Below are 21,386 nucleotides of genomic sequence, written 5' to 3' on the forward strand. Positions count from 1 at the left end.
CGTGCTAAGCTTGTTCGATACATTGACCTTAATTGTTTGCATAGTTAGGTTAGCTGCTCATGTGAGCTGCATGTCACGCAGTTGAGAATTGTTAGAGACTGAAAAGACCAGTTACGTACGAACAGACTCACCAAGCAAGATGAACCAACTAACGTGGGTTGTGGTCCTGGCTATCTCCATGACCAAGCTGTGGATAACAGGTGAGTTTGGAAAACGATCCTCTGTAAAGAGAAATCCGTCTGACTCGACATACTTGGTGGGTATTACATCGTGCCTACGTTTTAACGGCTTTCTTGAGAAGCATTGAGGATGCTAGCACACAGCTCACAGCTGTGTTACATTTTACCTTGTGGTCTACGGTTTAGTCATAATGACCATCGTAGGACCGTAGTAAAATGACGGCAAAATTCACCTGTATTCATCAATGAAGAAAGTATTCAGTTTGTATGTGTTCAGTCCTAGTAAGGTAAATGCAGTCTTGCGCCCCTTTATCCCTCTTGACGTGAAGTAAGAAAGGACGTTCTTCACATACAATCTTAAGACGTTATACGTAGGTAACAGCTGTATTTTGTATTATACACTAGCAGGCTATGATACAGCTTTTTTTCTATGACATTAAATCGGGGGCAAAGGTCACTTACCATGTTCATGATTAACAGGTTTGTGTGTGTGTGTGTTGGGTGTAAACCGTTCCCTCAGGTCGCCTCCTTCAAATCTTTCTCTATTGTTCACGTAAAGATTATCGATGTCCTGTTGAATCATTCCAGCCCATCTCTTAATAGTCTTACCTTAGTAAGTTACAGTAACTGCACAAGCCAGTCTATTTTCTAGATACATACAAATCTCAGTAACAATTAGAAGTATATGTGGGGTCTACATCATACAGGACTAAAACATAGCCACGGTCTTTCTGAGTGATATTAGCCAAAGGGCCCAGAAATGGATAACTCCAACTTTCAGAAAAGTTCGAAGTTTACTTTGAGTAACGTATCATTCTGTCCTTTGTTTCAGCGCAAGGCATTTACGTGGACAATGGAAACCCATATGACAAGGGAACACTGCAAGTCCTTAATTTCACTATCAGCCAGCATGACGCCCCACTACTCACCAAAGGTAATCCGAATATCAAATATCATCCATAACTACACATTACATGTACATATCTCATTTATGATTTCATCCTGATTTTTATGTCCAAAACTTCAAGACGATTTAAGATGCTTGAATGTAAGGTCATCTGCAATCTTCCCTCAACTGAAACGGGAGCCGATACCGACTTCCAAGCCCCTTTGACGACGTCACACATCTGGTCTGGATGTGTGACATAGGCTTTGGGTCATTTTAACTTGATAAGTATTAGAGGACTGATCGAAAGCGTGTTGGTAAGCACTTTATTTTGTGTAAAGATATAAAGTTTAAAATTGCAACATAATGATCTATAAAGATTCTGCTCTCATTTGCAGTCTACTACCCAAAGAAGATCGACACGTATGCAGTTCTGTTTTTCACGGGTGGTTTGCTAGGATACATACCAGCAGAGAGTTACAGTGATGTGTTAACGCGGGTGGCCAGTCACGGGTTTGTAGTGATAGGGGTGGACTATCTACCATTCCCTATTCCAACTCCTCCAGTAGGCGTTATAGGGGATAGAGCTCACAGGCAGGGTGTTGGGAGTCACCAGTCCAAGAAATACATGGAGGAACTGCAGTGGGTAGGTTTAAATCTTATATATCTTTTCAATAGCCAAAATAACAAACAATACTACTAGTTGGGCTAAGAAAATCTGACGGTCTATGTAGCCTACTATTGGCATGGTTCTAGATGCCTGTGTCAATGGAAAAATTATCCAGGTACAATTGGTCACATTGGCAAGGTGTTTGGTCCCTATGAAGAGGTGGTCACTTGTTCAGGCTTGAGTGTATTTGTACATAATATTTCACTTCTTTGGGCACTCCAATATTTATAATTCACACAAGTGGCTCTGGACCCACATCTCTTCCTAAAATATAATAATATAATTACTCAATAAATACCCATTGAAAATACATGTGCTAATTTTAGAATCAATACAAAAAGTCTGTTTAAAAGAAGTCCACCTTTGTCCACATACAGTTAACACAGAATCTGGAGGGAAGAATTGCTCAGCAGCTCAACCACACTACACTACCCCGACTGGTGCCGGCATTCGACCACTTGGCGGTTAGCTGCCACTCTGCTGGATGTGACCCCTTTGCGGACATGATTGTACAGAATCATACATTTGCAGCGGTAAGAAATCATGCTGCCAATTTGGGAGAAACTGTAGAAGTGGGTGCAAAATTGAGGACCTTTATATTATGTTATGTGTAGTGTTTAATATTCTAACTATACACTAATCATTTTAAATATCTTTCATTACACCTTTTTCAAAAATCCCTTTTTCTTCTACTTATTCTTTTTACAACAGGCTGCCCTATTTCTGGAACCGTTTAGCTTCCACTTCAAAACTCCGCTGACGTTCAACATGCCTGCCCTCATACTCGGCACGGAGTTCTCAACGGAACACCCAGCGTGCATCTGGCCTAATGAGGGATACGACCACTTCTACGACATGTGGAAATGTCCAAAAATTGTCATGAACGTCAAGGTAAGCATGCATATTACTGTAAATACATTTAAGTTTGTGGGGATTTGATTTTGCGGTAGCAGGAAAAAGGACTTTTCGCGGTAGCACCCCGTGCACTGTAGTCTCTTACTGCCATGAAAAAAATGCTTGCGGTGCTTTTAAGTTCGCGGTGAAGCGGCCACTGCAAAAATCGCAAACATTAAACCACCGCGACAGTTTCTGCATTTACAGTGCATGCATATGTTTACTTTTGATGCTGTAATAGTAACTGCAAACAATGACACATAGCACAGCTATTATACAAACAGATGATGCAAACAGCTTCTTTGGACAATATTTTTTTCTTTCTTTTGAATCTCCACAGGGTCATGGCCACTGTGAAATGCTGGATGCTGGGATGTACTCAGGTAAGGCACCAGCCTTGGTTATGTTAAAGCAAAATATACACAAAGAAACATCTAGCAATACATTCAAGAATTTTGATTATGTCATAAAAAGAATCCTAGAAGGACCAGTAATAGGGACATACATGCACTATGGGGTCTAAATTATACATTTTAACAGACATCTTAAGCTCTGTCACAAGTCTTAACCTCAATCACTTTTTCAAACATTTTAGAACAAAACTTGTGAGAAGACGTGAGGTATTTATCAATAGCTGGACCAGACATCTTGCTTGGTATTTGCTTGCAAATAATACCATCTAAGAAGAAACATCCCTCTGACTTATAACATTGTAAATTATAACATACGCCATTTAAAACAAACATCTCTATAAAAAAATGATGTCTTCCACAGTGTGTGCAAAGGAACAGTTCTGTAAGTCTAATCCGGATGCAGACCTCAACAAGTATCACAGCTTTGTACAAGGCATCAGCGTGGCCTTCCTTACCACCGAGCTACAGGGACAGAACAAGCTGCAGTACGTCACTAACACCACCTTACTGCCTGTGGAGCTGCTGGAGTTTAAGAAAGTCTTAGACTGTTGAAGCAAAGATTTTGAATCTTGACAAGACTAACAATCACATGTACATGTAGCTGTTATACATCAAATGTAAGCATCAGGCAATTTTTTTGTCTGTGAGGAATTATTGTCTATCAGCCTCTCTTGATATGTCTCATACATGCCTTCATCTCTTATTTAATATGTAATGTAACAGTGGGGTTCAAGCGCCACAAAACTAACCATGCCAACAGAGACCGTCCCTTTTGGTGTAACGGTTAGTGCATTGAGTTTGTGATCTGGCAGCCTGGGTTTGGCATGGGTTTGAATCCCGGGAGCCAGAAGATTTATTCTACTCGCTTTTTACAGTAACATTAGTTACATTCTGTGGAAATAAATAGACACAACTAATTTATACACATGTCACCATGCTATATGAGAGGTTGAGTATACCAAAACATGATCATTCACATTCTTCTTAAGAAATGCCAACACTTCTTACTGATTGAGACCTTTGTTTTTTACAGCAAATCTATCATAGTGTACTCTTTGTCTTGACATGTCTTGTTCTGGTCAGTAAACTATCACATCTGTCCAGTAGAACCTGTAAGACAGAGATCTATCACTATATGATAGTATATCACTATCAGGTCTGTTGTGACTGGGGATATCCTATGAAAACTAGAAAGGAACAATGCTGAAAAGTACAAACATGAAGGTTATCTTATTCCTGATTCTAGTGCTTACAGAACACACCTTTTGAACCCTGAGTTTAAAACTATATATAATGCATACATGAGCAGTGGAAAAATGTATGTATATATTTGCCTTAACTATGGCTCTTAGCCTGTGATCTTTGTGTGACTACCTACACTATTTCTTCAAGTTTATTTATTGACCAAACTGCCCCCCCCCAAAAAAAGAAACAGACAGATAGACTAAATAAATTGTTTAAAAAACTATGAATGGTGTGTTTAGTATATTCAACTGACATTCTAATTGCCAAGATTTGAATATTAAACTTTATTTACAATCCCTGGCATCTTTAATTTGTTTTTAAACCTTTCAAATGAACATCATACCCCCCTCCCACACACAGAAGATCTGATCAGGTTCCTACTTTTGTTACCACCTAGTGCTATGGAGGTCAAAGTTTAGTCACCTGAATTCTCTGTACCACACTTTTCCTCTTCTTTTTTGCATCAATATGACTTTCCTGAATGATCTGAAAGAAGCAAGCAAGGTTATCACTATCTTATGTTGGAATTACACATTATGTGCCATAAAAGGTAACAAAATGTGTGTCTCAGTTTTCATCTCTTTATCTTGTACTTTCTATGCCTACAATATATAAGATGAACAATAAGAGTAAGTTAGAATATGGGCTTCATGCCCTGGCCACACTCCTAGCTGTTAAATCTTGCAATTCTATCAGCTTGTGAAGCTTTGTCAGCATTTTGGTAGGCATGACCCTGCGACGGGATTGCATTAAAACTAACCCTTGTACCATACCTGTTATATAAATCTTAATGTATCACTCATCTATCGGGAATGTGGCCTGACCACTTCAGTCACCCATATCTGTCCTCCTAAGTAACTATGGTTACAATCTAATAAGGTGTGTTGATGTTTGACAAATAAGGTGTTCACCCTGAAAACATGTCTCATCTAATGGTGGCATCAGCAAAGAACAAGGGTCAGAAGACAGGAAGGTTAGGGTGACATGGGCAAAGTCTGACAGGCAAATGATGACATCAGCAAAACATGCTTTAATCAAATTACAAACATACTAATTTAAGAGTATAAGGCAGATACATTGATGAAGTTTAGACATCCTGGTAATGAGATTCTCAAATCAAAAGACATGCGAGAAATGCAAGAAAGTTTTTGTAAATGGTCAGAAGTTCCGTCAGTATAAGTAAGGTACAGTGTAGAGGTAGTCAGGGTGTAATGATTTGTTTTGATTGTTTCACCATAACATACCCTAAATTATTCAATAGATGTTCAAACCACATTTTTGTGAGGTTTTAGATGCAAATATTTGATATAACGCTATGTACCTATCTGTTTAAGGAAGAATGCAAAAAATGTAGGGTTCTTACTGTTGAGTCTAGTCTTTCCAACATCTTCATGAGTTCTTCTGTTGACAGTCCTATTCTCTTCTCCAGCTTGGGTAATGACTCGGTCATTAAAGGTTCCTCAAGGAATCCCTACAAGGAAGGAAGGATCATGGACTTGAAACACACATTTGCATATTTACGTTTTCCCTTACCATTTCTCCACTCATTCTGGCAGTCCAATGATTGAATAACCTATCTTTTGAAAGACTTGACTGTAAGGTTTGACTCATAATTGCGGATCATCCAGGGCTCTAAAGTTGTAGTACACGCTATGTTTCTTCATGTGGTTGTCTAGTCTTTCCTGAAAGCAGCTACACTTGGAGATGTCACCACCGGCTCTGGTAGATTGTTCCACCATGAGACAACCCTGATGCAGAAGAAATGTGACCTTCAGTCTTTTCAGTACTAGTATGTGTGGTGGGTTCTTAAACAAGCTCAAGGTTTGGATCCTATTGTTATATAGTGTACTAGTATCTTCATCAGAGAAAATATAAAGAAAACTTTCCGTACTCATACCTTCTCCATCCCTTCCAGTTCATCAGACATCCCTGTAAGTTTCTTCTCCACAGCTTCTTGAGCCTTGTCCACTTCCTCAAGACTCTTTAACTCTGCTTCTTCTTCGGGGTTGTGCTGAAACGTGTTACACATTCCATACACAATAACATGAATAAGGTTTGTAAGATACTGCTATCATGTGACGTTATCAACATGATATGATGATGATGATGATAGTCGTGTTACAAACCTAGTGTTAAGGGATGGGAAAAAACATGTCAAAGGGAAAAAAGAAAATTGCTTATTTAACAATCCAAAACCTGGTTGGATTCCACAGATCTGTCTCTGTCTGACCTCTTTATTAAATGAATGACTACTTCATAAAGCACCTGTCTAAAATAGCTCCTGGGGGGACTTTAAAGTATAAACGTGCATGTTATACATGTATGTTCTCCTTTCTTTGATTGGCAAATTTCTTCTACCACTGACCTTTTTTCCAATCATCATGACCTTGGCACCATCCTTAAGGCCCATCTCTTCTAGTGTCTTCTCAGGATCCTTTAAGGACTTACCTGGAATGCAAGAAAACACACATCTATTGGGGGATTGCTACACAATTACCTGAATACTTTGTTCCTCAACCAACTATGAATACATGAAACTATCTAGTCTCTACCAGACTCCGGATCGCTGTTAATGCGTGGATCGCGTGCTGTTCCCTACCCAGCTATATTCCTCTGGCTGGCTTACTCCTCTATTTGTTCCATTTCTACGGTTTAACAGCAATCCGGAGTCTGGTAGAGACTAGAAACTATCTGCCAAGACTATTGCTCTTAAGTTAACTTAGATTTAAACTGACAAGCACAGTCAAGAAAAGATTTGAGAGAATTTTCACAATCCAATTTCTTTATATTCATAGGAATCAGAATCTGTATCTATATAAACGTTGATGTTATGTAACCTTTTTTTTTAGTAACGCATCAGAATATCAGCATTTGCATCAAAGAGACACAACAGCAACTGTCAACGTGCAGCTAAAATCCAAGCTAAGAACTGGTTACTACCTTTATATATAAGTCTCTGGTTTTGTACAGGCACTCCTGTTGCCTTCCATGCAGCCAGAGCCAGATGTTCTACCATGACAACTCGGTTCTCCTCATCATCTGGTACACAAACATCGATGCTGTGCTTCTGAGAGCCTGGATGTGGGGGAACATGTGGATTAGGTACATGATTCTCAGCCAGTTTTGATAAAGACATAAAACTTATACCATAAATGCACCTGTTACAAGGCACATGTATAATCATAATGGGACGCAGCTCGCAGCAGATCACTGCCAACTTGAATATGATTCACAACATCAGCATACACAACATGTCAAAATTCAACACTATATATCAATAGTAGAATTACATTTTCTCGGTGCCATAGTAGTAAATCTAGAAGGAAAAAGTATCGTATGAAGCTAATGAAATAAATAAAACAGAATAAAGTCACTACAACCTGGCATCATGTTACATTGACAATTGAGATTGCTGCTGTTTCCCTGTCAATAAACGTTAGAGACGCCTGGCGCCCCCCTCCCCACATGACGAAAAATTTGAAAGCTCTCTTCCACAAAATTGATACAGGAAGCAAACAATGTATCGATTTATTCAAAGACAACTAACATTAATATCACGCTGGGAAAATAGCCCATATGGGTTAACGTGAGGTTGAGAATATTGACTTTCATACCGTGAACAATCAAAAGCTTCATGGAGGCAGCCATTTTGAATATTTTCTCTAGATGGAGTGTGTGAAATAGCGCACCTAGCGGACCTTGTCCTAAGTGCGAAATCAATACTGCATATCATGACGAAATGGTTTATGATTAAATTATTATGTTCTACAACTTTACAATGGCAACGTTTAAAGAATTAATATAAAGGAGAAAATATCAGTGTTAGGGGAATCTGAATGCTCTACCGAATTCCAAGACATGTCAGATACAACTTTATCTACGTAATATGACAAAGTTATTAAATTATCATCGACCTTGGACTTATAATTATAGAATGATCATTTCATTTCATTGATCTTCTGAAAGACCAGTGTTAAACTAATATCTTATTCTCGGTGATATGATTACATAACCATCGTCTGTGTCATACATATATATCTATTGAATACATGCTTGCAATTGCATAATAACCACGTTAGTCAGAAAATATGATATAACAGATGTGTATCAAAGATAAGAGCAAAGTTTACAAAGAAATTTATGCGTAAATATACCAGTAATTCTTCTCTCAGTCATGTGCCCTAGTGCCTAGATATATTGAGTCAATACAAGAGACCCCCAAGATACTAGTACATCTTCATATAAACGTCTATTGAAGGATATCACACAACATCGGGTTGTCATTAATTACATTTTGATTACATTATAGCGACATGTATTGGATAGAATTGTGCGCAAGTCCGTGTCAATACAATTACAGTTAGAAAGTCAAAATTATGAAATGAGTCTGCAGTGAACCCAGTCGGGTATTCCGCGCAGTCTAGACGCATTCTACGCGAGTATTCCGTGACTTATGCTACATGTGTGGCACTTTTGGCGATTAACTCAATGGGATATCTAATCGATTAATAGCTCTATTTTGGTTTCCCTTGCAAAGATGATGATAGAAAAAATAGCTGGATGCTCCTAACGAAAAAAAAGTTGGTTTAACGAGTAACCGTTAGAGCGAATAGAACTAAACTTGTTTTGATGCCAATATCAGCACCAAGGACAGATGCCAAACCAATAACATTATATAAAGCCACAGTACGTTCCGCGGTGTGTACATCTAAGAGTGCGCAAAAGTGCACGTAGTATACGTGTGCCTTTGTGACAATTTTGTATTGAACATTTCAGGCGAAATTGTGTGGCTCACGCTGTGCAGCAGCCGGCTGAAATAAGCCGCATGAACGCCCCCTCTCAGTGGGGTTCACCTCCAAGAAAATTAGCTCCTGACCCGACCGCGTTACACTACCGGCTTTCCATACATTTTCATACCTCATTTTCCACCATCGCACATGTGACTTCCCTGTTCGTGAATGTAATTTGATGAAGCGGCGTCCTTACATCATAAATATATATCTCGTTTTCGATCGAGAGTCACTCACAGAGAGGTACCGCAGCGGTAGGGTACGGCATTCCCCTTCTTATTTACTTCTTACCGCCTACAGGGGACGTTATTTACGGCGGGGATCGATTGTACATGTTAACGCTATCCGGCTCCATCTTCGGTAGCCTTGGTGCTGATGAGTATATCGACCTGCGGGTGGAATAAGGACAGCGGAGAGGAGGAGAGGCTTGTATGGGAGCACAGGGCTGTCTGCCCCCGCAGATGGGGCGCCCGTACCCCTATCTTTGTCAGCAGGTACGTTTAGTACTTTCTTCACTTATTTATAAACAAAGATTTATATGATTTGCTGTCTGTTTCGTGCTATCCCCCTCTCCATCTCCGTGAAGTGGACCGTGTGAGAGATAGGGTACTGTGTAGTGTAATGGCTTTCTGAGGAGAGGCATTATAACCATAATATGCTGAAGCGTGTCTAACCAACGAAGTGGAAAATAGAATCGCTGTTACTGCAATGTCCAAATATGCTAGCTTTATAGATTCAGCACGGACTTTAAAGTTAGAGGGAAATGGGATAGGGATTTTTTTTCTTTGTTTGGAGGTAAGTCGCGATGTCATTGCACACACGTGGGATGTACGCATGCGCAGAAGGACACAGGTGCAGGAGGCGTGGATGGGCGGTCACGGTTAATTGTCTCGAACCGGCGTTTGTATTTTCGCTGGAAATTGATGACGCGACGCTAATGCAGAGTAGTTTATCATGGAATTGCAAATGGCGGAACACATTCGTCCCCGGGGAGAACTAAACGTCTACATTTAGCAAGGACGACCGATGGAAATGACATTGGGGAGGGGGGATGGTGGTTAAGGGGTATTTCTCATGGCTCTCTTGTAGTCATGGTTTAAGGCCACAGCAGGTAAATTTTATGGATGACATCCTCTGCAGACTGCACAAAAATGAGGCAGGGCGAAGGAAACAAGATGCCAAGCTAAGAAAACAAGATGACAAATTTTCAAAATAGACACCATAAACGTTGTCACAAGACTTGAAGTGACAAAATATGGCATCACAATTAATGAGCGAGCGCATTTCATTTCATAGTACTAGTGCTGTGGCCTAAGTAAGAAAAATGTGCATTTTATAACGACCCGCGCTTTAAAGCAACGAATCCGAATACATGTCCCCATTGTATATCATAAAGCAATCAAACTAACTTGATGTTGTTTATATCGGCACTGCAGTATTGAAAATAACAGTAAGTAGTCGTGACGTATAGCATGATTTTAGACGCCAAGTAAATGTAGATTGACGTGTAATAAAGAGGACAAATTGTGTAGTATTGTCGTGTAATAAAGACAATCTGTGCCGTTATAACATTCAAAATGACCAATTATTGCAGAGTGTAGATGCCTTTGAATAGTACAATCTTCCTGTCACTAACTATAACGTGCAACCGTTATAATGCATATGGAGGCATACGTACTGAGGTAAAGTTTATATATAGTCCTGGTGAACATATACACTGGATCTTGAAAATATGTCATAGATTGCATTTATAATACTTGAACCAGAATCGTTTGTATGAAAGTCTGAAGCTTAATGAAACTCTATCTAACGTCAACATTATATTTCAAAATTAATTGACAAAAATTGGCCAGCGTAAATTAGACATAGCTAACATTTGCATGTCTTCATGATAAGAATATAAGATTGATAATTGAGAGAACTACGTTTGTAATGGGATTCAGGAAGACGTGACACTGTCAATAGAATTGATTCTGCCTGTGGTCTTACAGAATCGAGAAATGTTCGGGTAGTTCTAATTAGCGATTGATCATTCCTCCGCTGTGTGTGAACGGGTCCCTGCTTGTGGAGAATGTGATCTTTAATCACTTTTGACATGTAGTAAAATCACTCCGCACAGACTGGGGAGGAGCTCAAGTATGATAAGTGAGGTGTACGTGTTAGGAATGTTTTATTCTTCGTGTCAATGTCACAAATGGGAAGTATACTGATGGTTGTCTACGTGTTATTCGCAAGACTTACAAGATAGAATTTTGTTAGAGAGATACTTCCACAGAAAAGCGTCCCAGGCCTAAAAAGAACATCTGCTGTGTTCTTTATTGATTCTTCTAGTTGTAATGGTCGGTAAAGCACATGTAATAAAAACTCGTCGGTAAAACTAGGTCAATCTGCTTTCAGTCGAGGTGCACACTATATACCAAAGCACATAAAAGCTTCGGCCAACCTTTATCTAACGTTATTACTTACCAGGGGCAACAGAGCATGAGGGATTCATAGTGAAAGGAACTAGTGCTGACAGGAGTATTACCACAAAAGGGAGATAATGTTTTATCGTTTCGTACGTCTTATTTTCAGTGCAAGTCACCATAACAGGGATATAGTTGCAGTGGTACAATTCTAATCCAGGTTAGAGGTCACATATTACAAATTACACATAACAATGCATTTCAACACAGTAAACCATAAAGCCATATTGCTATTGGCCTCCTGTGCCACAAAAACATATAAAAACATTCAAATGATTTATCAAGTCATTGGCAAGAAACGGAGATGGAAGAATGTCTTGAACTCTGACCTTCTTGCTCTGATTACAGCCTTAAGACGGTGCAAGTTACCCAGACAGGGCGTCGCCTTTCTTTTACAGTAAACTCACGAATGTGGATACCGAAGAAAATTAAACGCCTGCCTTTGACAATAGAATCGCTGATCGTCAATTTGGCCCTGGAGGGATTTCTAAAGGACTATAATCGGATCATGTGCCCGTTATGACTTCCGCAAAGTTTGGCAATAATTTCTAATGGAAAACCCGTGTTTATAATGGTTTATCCAAGCATGGTGAGGGGCAGGCAAAGAATGATCTACGGGGTGTGTGAAAAGAGCATTTTGAATCCATTAGCCTTTATTGATCATCTTAACACAACGTTAAACATATTTGTGTCAAGGTTTAAAAATATTTTCGTATGGTTGTCGTAAATACCTCTTGAAAAACAGTGATGTCAAACCGCATACTGTCAAAAACGTTAGAAGATATAAGTTGTTTTGGTTTTGTTATTTTTTTCTAGTTTTTTTTCCACAGAAGCACTATGGTAAACAAACATTAAGCAACAACGTGACCAACGCACAGCTTGTGATTTCATTAACCCCGTTTTCAGCCGCCTATGTGGCCCCAGTTTCCCTGACTTTTGGGAAATAATCGAATTTCTGGTTGATAACGGTGTGCAACACATTAGCATTACTACTTTACATGGAAGGGGGTTGATATAGAGGTAGATACGAATATATAAGAAACGTGGGAAAGTCACGCAGTCATCTTGGTATTGCTCGTACTGTATATTCTCCTTGATACAAGACAAGAGGAAGACAAGACATGGGGCCATTTCTTAAGGTAAGATTCGACACGTCTTAACACGAAATCGTTGATATGTAGAAAATTTCGTTCACATAGTTACTATTGAATAGCTTTTAAAAGGAAACGAAGCTACTCCTTATGTGTATGCATACAAGAGTAGAGTAGAAAGGACTATACTGTTCATAGGGTCTAGGGGTATAAAAAGCGTATACAACCAGCTTGTTTTACCTGCACTGATTTCTTCGCAAAAAGATTGAACCCCATAAGCCTTTGTGCTTCCTCCCATAGACCGTTCTATTGTTGTGTATGTATGAATATTTAGTTTGAACACTGGTTTGAACCATTTTGCAGCTGAGCCCGCAGACTACAATCTCAAGGGAGTAAAAAACAGACTTCATCACATACTAGAGCCCAATCCCAGGGGACGGCAGATGGCGGCTAGCTCACCCGGGGCTGTGGTGTTAATGCGCGGTTTTCGCCAACTTACAATTCGCTGATTTCAGCTCAGTCCCTGGATAATATACTATGACGTTTTGGGAGCGCGAGTAAGAGGCTAGATGGAGTCCTACGAGAGGGATCTGCGATTGAACCGATAACTGGAATATTACGGGCAAAAGGGATTTCAGGTTGAGGTGACATTCGGATTATAGCCATCTACATTAAATCCATAAACATGACTGTGTATTTCGTTGTTGTAGTATAACGATTATTTTTCTTAGGCATTCAAAGATGCATATAAAATATAGATATTCCAATAAAAATCACTAGGAACTTTTGTGGCCTACGACTTTACTACGTACATGTATGCTTTCCTGATCGCACCATCTACATATTACGACTTAACACTGGAATCAGCAGTTCTGCCTCTGGTTCCTGCAGTACCACTGATTAACGTTAGACAGTAGTCCTTTATGCTTGTTTCAGAGAACCATCTCCCGCCGCCTGCACCACAAAGTGCTCACGATTTCTGATTATTATTAGCGTTATAACATCCAAATCTGTTAGCTGTCTGGCTCGTGACATATTTTGGTTCAGAAGGGTTGAACCTCTAGTACTTCAGGGAGTTAGAAATTGGCGCTTCTCTGGAAAACATGACGTAAGTCGTTAGTGCAGCTGTTTGGGGCTATCTATCAGGACTGTCACCCGCGGCAAACATGCAGTTATGATCGTCATAATAATCATAATCTTAGCTATAAACTAATCCTTTATATGGACATTTTGTTGTCCAATGTGTATAAGAGACATGTACGTTTTCGTTATTTACTGTCGCACAGTTTACTAAACAAACACCCTCGCGTTAGACAACAGAGGCGACCTGCCAGCTAGCATGGACGTCCTCTGAAAAGAATCCAGAATTTCTCCGTCTCCCTTATAGGGTGTCGGTAACCAGGCGACGCGATATCCGAACCTCACGGCTAGAATAGCCACTATTTTTAGACGCTAGGTCTCCTTCCCCCTTCCTGTTTTGAATCTTGTGTTCTGTCTAATTTCCCCCGTTTTAACGTCTAAGGAAGCCCTGTTTGGGGAAGACAAGTAAAGGTAAATGTGTTTCAAGTTTCTCTTATATGTTTGGAGATTTGATTTTTGCTGTACATGTTGAGGGCGTGTCATGAGATTGCTTTAAAAGTAGGCTCTCATCCGCGTGCATGAAATGATACAGGCATATCTCTGATGGTGGTTATATGGTAACAACTACCAGTAAGGGAAAATGTCGCCAAAAAAGCATTTTTGAATACATTCCCAGGACTGAATAATTTGTAAGTATTTCGTATGGGAGTGGGGCGTTGTATATTTCTTTACATACTTCGTGGTGTGATAGGACGAGGAGGGTGGGCATTGGTCAACTACATCACTATCCAGTATTCCATATATAGACATACAATTATTCAATGCATTTTCCCTTCTGGCTGTCCCTGTTATAACCGTTTGGGGAGTGTCTGTAATCGTTTTATAACGCATACATGTCTTCTGTATAGTCTGAAAGTATTTCCCTGTGTATGAAGGTCCATGTATGACTGTTGTTTGACTGGTAAGCGCGCGTTATCGTCTTGTAGAGACATTATCAGGCGTTGCTGACGTTAAACATACAGGCATGGGCGGTATGCGCTGATGGAGAGAGTGGGAGGGGGGCAACGCTCCAAAATATCCCCTGACCCTGTTTTGTATATGGTGCAATATATATTGATTCTTCAAGATTTGTTTTGGTCGGATTACATTTTCGTTTATTTGATGAAATAAAAGGGAATCAAGCATTGCGTTTGAATGCCTTTCGAAATTTGGCTTATCACCAAGTTTCTTTGAATGACAAGCTAGATCAAACTCTTACCATTTGGTAATGCTGAATTGTAGCATCTATGCATCTGTGGCTACCTTCAAAATATGTGTTTATTTTCCAGTTCTCCTTTAAAATGTTCTTACCTTTGCCCCTGCACACTACTTGTACCTGTCTCTATGTATTGATCTTCATGTTTATTTTGACATGGATACCCGATACGATTCGTTCTGCCCAACAGCAGGCTCATCAATCGCACGTTCAATGTCATGCTCTATAAATGCCCTGGAAATGGAACTCATCAATTCCCTGTGCCTCTGCCGGCTCGGGGAATGGTCCATGTCTGCCTGTAATAATACTTGCTCATGTCTCCGAATGAATAAGAAAAGGAAAAAAAAAACAGAAGACTGAATGTGCATGTGTACATAATAACAGGCTTATGATGGTTACAGAGGATAAAAAAAAAACATCCAGCCATTTCGATATATGTTTTTATCCAAAATTCGCTTTTTTTATCAGACCCCTGAGTAAGGAAAAATGATGGAGATAATACGATTTTGTTCATATGCTTTCACGATATTCGTTCGCTGCAGTGACGCCTTTCTCAAAGAAATTAAAGTATAGCCTTTCCATGTCCATATAAATGTTTTACCATCTCTAACTCTATAACATAGACGATCGAGCTTTACACTGAATGCAAATGCCGTCCTTGGTATGTGTCGTTAATAAGTACGAAAGCGGGTGGATTAAATCATTACAACAGTAATGCTACATTAAAACGAGTATTCAGTGCAGTAAAAGACATGCGGTGCCACGCTGGGTAAATCCCGTTGAAGGTTCCGTTTGATGACAAATGCGACTTGAGCGATGAATACTATATTTGATCCTGTGCCTAATGTGTAGGACGACTGGGCTGCCAAAGACGCGTGCTAAGAATACCCCTGTACCGCAGAGACGTCTGTCATGATAACTCATTTCCATAACTAGGCTGCACTTGGACAACAAACCTGCCTTAATTCAGCTTTGCAAAGAAACCGCTATTTGGTCTGAAATGTAATTATGATAACGTACAATCTCCCTACACCAAGAGCTACTACAAGATATGAAATAAACACTTTTTGAGTCATTTTGTTCACAAGCAGACAGACAGACAGTACTGGTGACAACTACCTCTTTGGTGGACGTTACAATTTGTGACGATTTCTATGCCATATATACATTACGATATATCAACCATTGATAACCCGAGATGATGATAGATGATAGTACACGTCGAATAATGCAATCACATTACATGGCATCTTTCCCCCCCTCCCACCCATTGCTGAATGGGAACAGCCCGTTTTCACCACTGAAGTAGATGAGTTTAGACACAAGAGCGCTGGATAGACGTCAGCTAGTTCTGGGTGTGACGGAACTAGTAGGGATGGTACAATGGGTTTTACATGGATGATAAGAAATCAGAATTATTACTGGTCTTTATTTAATACAGTAGAACCCGCTTAATTGCACGGCCTATTTGCCAGCGAATTTTGCAATTATCCGGCTGGTGCAATAATGCGAAGTTATCTACCTGGACCGCACCGGTTTGGGATTTTGGGATCCGTGCAGTTTGTGCGTTAATCCGTTGTGCAATTAACTGGCTTGTACTTTAGTAAAAAGAAGGGGTTAACTTTTCTCAAATGCAGCATAGATGAGATAACCTTATTTCAGATACCTTTTTGTTCTCACTAATTCTTACCTTTTCCACGCAGGTAAGAAGTATGAGGGTGACGTCAGAAGAGGAGGGTGTGGCCCTCGTGATCGACAATGGGTCCGGGATGTGTAAGGCAGGGTTTGCGGGGGATAACGCGCCCAGGGCCGTGTTCCCTGCAGTGGTCGGCTCTCCGAGACACGAGGTGAGGAACGCACGAGAAACGCACGTTTTCCTTATCAATCAGACTTGCACAGAGAAAGAGATGGAGACATATATATTTCAACCATACATTTTATGGATAGTTGCAATCATTTTGTTTCATACGCAGAATACAGTAACAAAGAAGAAGAGATTAGATTTTGACATAATTTGTGTAGCAAGTGTCATAACTAGATCAAATGTTACAATTGATAAATGCAATGATCAACGTAACTTTAAAGGAGGAACGCTGACGGGTACAAGAGATGGACCTATCACTATGCACCCTCTCCCACGCTGAAGATCGTTACTCGTTATTGCTCAGAACATAACGTTACCACTGTGGCGTGCGGTTGGTTACGACCCATTATGCCAAAACTGTAATTGAAAAGATCTCGTAACATCAATTCCGCTGGGTAAAGAAATGATGACTAAACGTTAGCTGAATTGGACTCCATTGTGCATGTTTCTAAGACACTTACCCCCCCTAGCGGATGCTAATGAATTACAGTAATAGCATTCTAGTGGTGATGCATACTGAAGATAAACGTTATAAAACGCATTCTCTAATTTTGCAGGGAATTATGTTAGGTATGGGGGCCAAAGACGCGTACGTGGGTGACGAGGCTCAGAGCAAGAGGGGGGTGTTGTCCCTGAGATATCCCATGGAGCACGGCATCGTCACCAACTGGGACGATATGGAGAGGGTGTGGCATCACGCCTTCTACAATGAGATGCGGATGGCCCCCGAGGAGCACCCTCTGCTGGTGACCGAGGCACCCATCAACCCTAAAGTCAACAGAGAGAGGATGACAATAGTGAGTGGTGCATCCATGCATTCGTCACTGTAGATCTCAGGAAAGATGGGAAGCTAGGATAATGTTGTTAAACTTTACTACTACAGACACCTGCTATGCGTATTTATATACGCTGTCATACACGAATGTCCTAATGGATTACAATCTCAACTGTGCACTCTGACAGTGGAAGCATACCTGAAATGTTGTACTATTCTTTTAGCTGATCAAGTTTGTGTCCAGTTCAGTTGACAGAAATCATAAAATGTAAAAATTGTAGCATAGCCAAATAATCTTCAAAACCTTTGTGTATGGATACACATGTTTGTCCTGGTTACTACATGTACTAACTTCTGACTGAACTAGACAATCTCAGTATTTACAAAATCATTTATTTCTGACAGACGATGTTCGAGACGTTTAACGTGCCGGCCCTGTACGTGTCCATCCAAGCCGTGCTGTCCCTGTACGCCTCCGGCCGGACCTCTGGGATCGTGCTTGACTGCGGGGACGGCGTGTCCCACTGTGTCCCCATCTTCGAGGGGTACTCCCTGCCGCACTCCATCATGAGGCTGAACCTGGCGGGAAGAGACATCACCCATTACCTGATGAAGCTGCTGACAGAGAGGGGGTACTCATTCGTCACCTCAGGTGGGTCGCTGTGGGGCCTTATGGTCTCCTGGATAGCTTCCTCGTGATTCTTCAACCGTACAGTCGCTCAAACCTGGCATTTAAGCTTATTGTAGCACCCAAGTCTCTTTCGTCCTCTCCGCTTTAGTAAGAGACTTGACAGATGTAATATTTTAAATGCCAGGCTACAATCGCTGCCTTTGAACGCTCTTCCAAGTTATGAAGTGAGCGTATAGATAACTGGAATTGTACCAAGGCCTCTTTAATAGTGATTTACATAGAAATTGACAGTGGGCCTTGCCCTGTCGTAAGGGCACACGGTACGTCACCGTACCAAAACAACAATTCCATTATGGATGTCAGACAAGAGATGGCAGAAAAATCTTCAAATTTGACCCATGGGGGTGAATGTACTTTGGACAAACTAAATCTACGAAAATCTGCGTTTCATTTGAGTTGTTAGAACCGTATTAGACCGTATATATATAGAGATATATATATATAGAGAGAGAGAGACGGTACCTTTTCCTCCTGTGTTTGTTCGCATATGGCTTGATAACTACATGTACCTGTTTTCTTCCCCTACCAGCCGAGAGAGAGATCGTGAGAGATCTGAAGGAGAAGACGTGTTTTGTTTCCATGAATTTTGAGGAAGAGATGATGAGGATAGCCATGAACACAGAGCAGATGTACAAGAGGACCTTTGAACTTCCGGACGGACAGAAGGTCACCATCGGCAGCGAGCGCTTCAGGGCGCCCGAGGCGCTCTTCCAACCATCCTTCCTCGGTGAGACTTTAAACCATGGACGACTATATGTGTGGCACGTGCATATGTCTTTAAAAGCGACGTAACTTTAATGCAACATCAATTTTACTGATTATACCTTTTTTCACAGTTAGAGAGAGGTTCTATCGTCTGTCTATACCTGCAGTTGGTTATGGAGCGGTAACATTCTTTGTGGATCGTCGTTTGGGTTTCTGATGTTGTAGAATTCTCAATCAGACCGCGTGACAAAAAAAAAAAACGTTGAAAAGAAACTACGGCTAAATCTCGCTAGAAACGTGCATGCCTATCTTTAGAATGATCTCAGTTTGCGATCGTACGACTGTCGTACGACCATCGTACGACGTCCGTGAGCGTGCCCTAGCCTGAGTCGATATACATGTACGTTTGTGTTTGCAGGTATGGAGTGCTGCGGTATCCACGAGACCACGTACTTCAGCATCATGCGCTGTGACCTTGACATCCGTCGTGACCTCTACGCCAACCTGGTGCTCTCGGGAGGGTCCACTATGTTCCCGGGGGTGACAGACCGTATGCAGAAGGAGATCCTGTACCTTGCCCCTCCCGCCATGAAGATCAAAACCGTCAGTCCGCCGGAAAGGAAGTACTCCGTTTGGATAGGTGGTTCCATTTTGGCGTCGCTCCACTCTTTTCAACAAATGTGGATCAGAAAGTTTGACTACGATGAATACGGACCCACCATTGTTCACAGGAAATGTTTCTAAGAAAAGCTAAGAAAAACATACTGGGACCCTACGATATAGTGTACTCTAAACAAGTAGGTAGTTTTGTGATACACCATATATTGGAAATATTTCATAAGAAAAATTACACCATTAGACAACGTTTAAACACGAAGAAAATGGAACACCGTTCTCAGATATGGTGCTATGATCACACTCACTTTTATAAATTCTTAAAGAAAAAACTTTGATTTGACTACTTCTGTAACAACCTAGGTCAGTAAGGGCGAATATGTTACCATTGATAACATTGCAGTGTACTCCATAGATACTGAAAAAAAAGACAGGTTTGTACCTATGGCTAAATACTTATATTCTTGAGTTTTCCTGTAAAGCCACAACGAAAAGGCAGCAATGTAAAGAGGAATGTTGTTATGATAGATTGATAATCGATGAAGCGGCCATGGAAAAGGAACATGCTACAAACCAGAGTTCTTAGTCCAGGAACTATATAACAGAATTCAAGTTGTAAGCTATATACGATGTGTCTATTTTCAATTTATGAAGACCAGAATGTTCAAAATAAATAAGAAGCTTAAGCCAGGGACACAAAACGAAGTTGACATCTGCCCCCTAGCGAGGTTAGAAATCATGACAAGTAGCCACCATATTTGACTTAGACATATATGATTCAATAAGCAATCATGTGTAAGGTAAATAAACAGCGTTGTTGCATCTTGTGTTGTGTATATCAAGACATTCTAAAATATGGCACCTTTTTTCTTCCTAGATTAGATTTTAACTTCGCTAATCGAAGAAACTATGTCAGAAAAATGCAATAATGTTTGTGTGTTTGTTTGATGGGATGGAATCTTTTCACTGTTGGTCAAATATATGTATATTCTTACTTTTGTAGTAATAGTCTTACTGTTTTAAGAAATTTTCAAAAAACATAGCACCATATAAGTGATGTCTATTATTTAGCTTTATCCATATTATCGAAGTGGCAAAGTACTAGTAACACTTTTACCCGCTGCTTACTTGCCACACTTGTTTCGCTGCACACAGAAGTGGGTCCACTGTCATGTTTGTATCACGGCTTTTGTAAATAAATGGACAGTTAAGGACCGATGGGATGCGTGGAATGTGTCATCTCTGTAGATAGATTATTCCCCATGCATTAGCTTGCTACATGATAGCCTCTGTTTTCGTTTTGTTTTTCTGAAAACGTTCACGCTACCTAAACTTCCCAATTCTCCTCCACTCTGGCGTTTAGTCTGGGCATTTTGGATTGACATGATCGTCTCTCGCGAAACGATGATGTTTTATCAAGCCTCCTTGGGTAAAGACAATTCCAAAGTGTCCCTTATAACGTTAGAACTATTAAATGTTGGCAGAAGGTATACCGGTACTCATCGGAAATGTACTGTTTGCCTCAACGACAATGTGTCATTGTCAATGTGGTTGAGAAAGAATATTACCTGAAAATCAAAGCTTGCTGATGAAGGATTTCCGGTGTTTCCTCAACAAATGTGAAAACAAATCATGATATGAATGCTAACATCATACCAACCGGACATTAAGACGAAAATGCACAGAATAACCATATTGGCACACGACTGCATGAAATAAATGGTAAATCATCGCACGCGTTTTTGATGGGAGCCGTGTCCTGATGATA

The 21,386-nt window shown here is 40.4% G+C and overlaps 3 protein-coding genes across 5 annotated transcripts in view; 2 read left to right on the top strand and 1 right to left on the bottom strand.

Annotated features, from left to right (window-relative positions):
- Positions 1 to 32: 32 nt before the first annotated feature.
- Positions 33 to 4,065, top strand: LOC118430152. The gene is made up of 7 exons (XM_035840862.1): positions 33 to 200; positions 1,012 to 1,113; positions 1,464 to 1,711; positions 2,113 to 2,268; positions 2,447 to 2,658; positions 2,882 to 3,012; positions 3,404 to 4,065. The coding sequence occupies exons 1-7, from the start codon at positions 140 to 142 to the stop codon at positions 3,592 to 3,594; spliced, it is 1,101 nt and encodes a 366-aa protein (XP_035696755.1). The 5' UTR covers positions 33 to 139; the 3' UTR covers positions 3,595 to 4,065.
- On the bottom strand, positions 4,066 to 8,014 carry LOC118429853 (BAG family molecular chaperone regulator 1-like). The gene is made up of 7 exons (XM_035840481.1): positions 7,902 to 8,014; positions 7,228 to 7,362; positions 6,653 to 6,735; positions 6,185 to 6,298; positions 5,651 to 5,758; positions 4,711 to 4,773; positions 4,066 to 4,152 (listed from the first exon to the last, which is right to left on the bottom strand). Exons 1-7 carry the CDS (start codon positions 7,933 to 7,935, stop codon positions 4,084 to 4,086), a joined length of 606 nt encoding a protein of 201 aa, XP_035696374.1. The 5' UTR covers positions 7,936 to 8,014; the 3' UTR covers positions 4,066 to 4,083.
- Positions 8,015 to 9,307: 1,293 nt separating this feature from the next.
- LOC118429842 (actin, alpha cardiac muscle 2-like) overlaps positions 9,308 to 21,386 on the top strand; it is a 15,277-nt gene continuing 3,198 nt past the window's right edge. Inside the window, exons 1-6 of one of the 3 annotated variants that reach the window (XM_035840454.1) lie at positions 9,308 to 9,571; positions 16,672 to 16,815; positions 17,390 to 17,629; positions 18,013 to 18,259; positions 18,828 to 19,025; positions 19,422 to 20,836. In XM_035840454.1, coding sequence (XP_035696347.1) covers positions 9,509 to 9,571; positions 16,672 to 16,815; positions 17,390 to 17,629; positions 18,013 to 18,259; positions 18,828 to 19,025; positions 19,422 to 19,747 — 1,218 coding nt within the window. In that variant the 5' untranslated portion in view covers positions 9,308 to 9,508 and the 3' untranslated portion in view covers positions 19,748 to 20,836. Of the gene's footprint in view, positions 9,572 to 14,036; positions 14,185 to 16,671; positions 16,816 to 17,389; positions 17,630 to 18,012; positions 18,260 to 18,827; positions 19,026 to 19,421; positions 20,837 to 21,386 lie in introns of those variants that run through there. The other 2 variants (XM_035840456.1, XM_035840455.1) reach the window with 2 other exon arrangements.

Source organism: Branchiostoma floridae, chromosome 14 (assembly GCF_000003815.2).
Source record: "Branchiostoma floridae strain S238N-H82 chromosome 14, Bfl_VNyyK, whole genome shotgun sequence".
Lineage (NCBI taxonomy): Eukaryota > Metazoa > Chordata > Leptocardii > Amphioxiformes > Branchiostomatidae > Branchiostoma > Branchiostoma floridae.

Bases quoted from the DNA above. Each gene is read 5' to 3' on its own strand.
- LOC118430152 (XM_035840862.1), top strand. From the start codon at position 140: ATGAACCAACTAACGTGGGTTGTGGTCCTGGCTATCTCCATGACCAAG. The intron at 2,269-2,446 runs GTAAGAAATCAT...TTTTTACAACAG, and splicing joins AGAATCATACATTTGCAGCG to GCTGCCCTATTTCTGGAACC. The intron at 2,659-2,881 runs GTTTGTGGGGAT...GTAACTGCAAAC, and splicing joins ATTACTGTAAATACATTTAA to AATGACACATAGCACAGCTA.
- LOC118429853 (XM_035840481.1), bottom strand. From the start codon at position 7,935: ATGGCTGCCTCCATGAAGCTTTTGATTGTTCACG. The intron at 6,736-7,227 runs GTAGTAACCAGT...CTTGCATTCCAG, and splicing joins CCAGAGACTTATATATAAAG to GTAAGTCCTTAAAGGATCCT. The intron at 6,299-6,652 runs GTCAGTGGTAGA...AACACGTTTCAG, and splicing joins TCATGATGATTGGAAAAAAG to CACAACCCCGAAGAAGAAGC.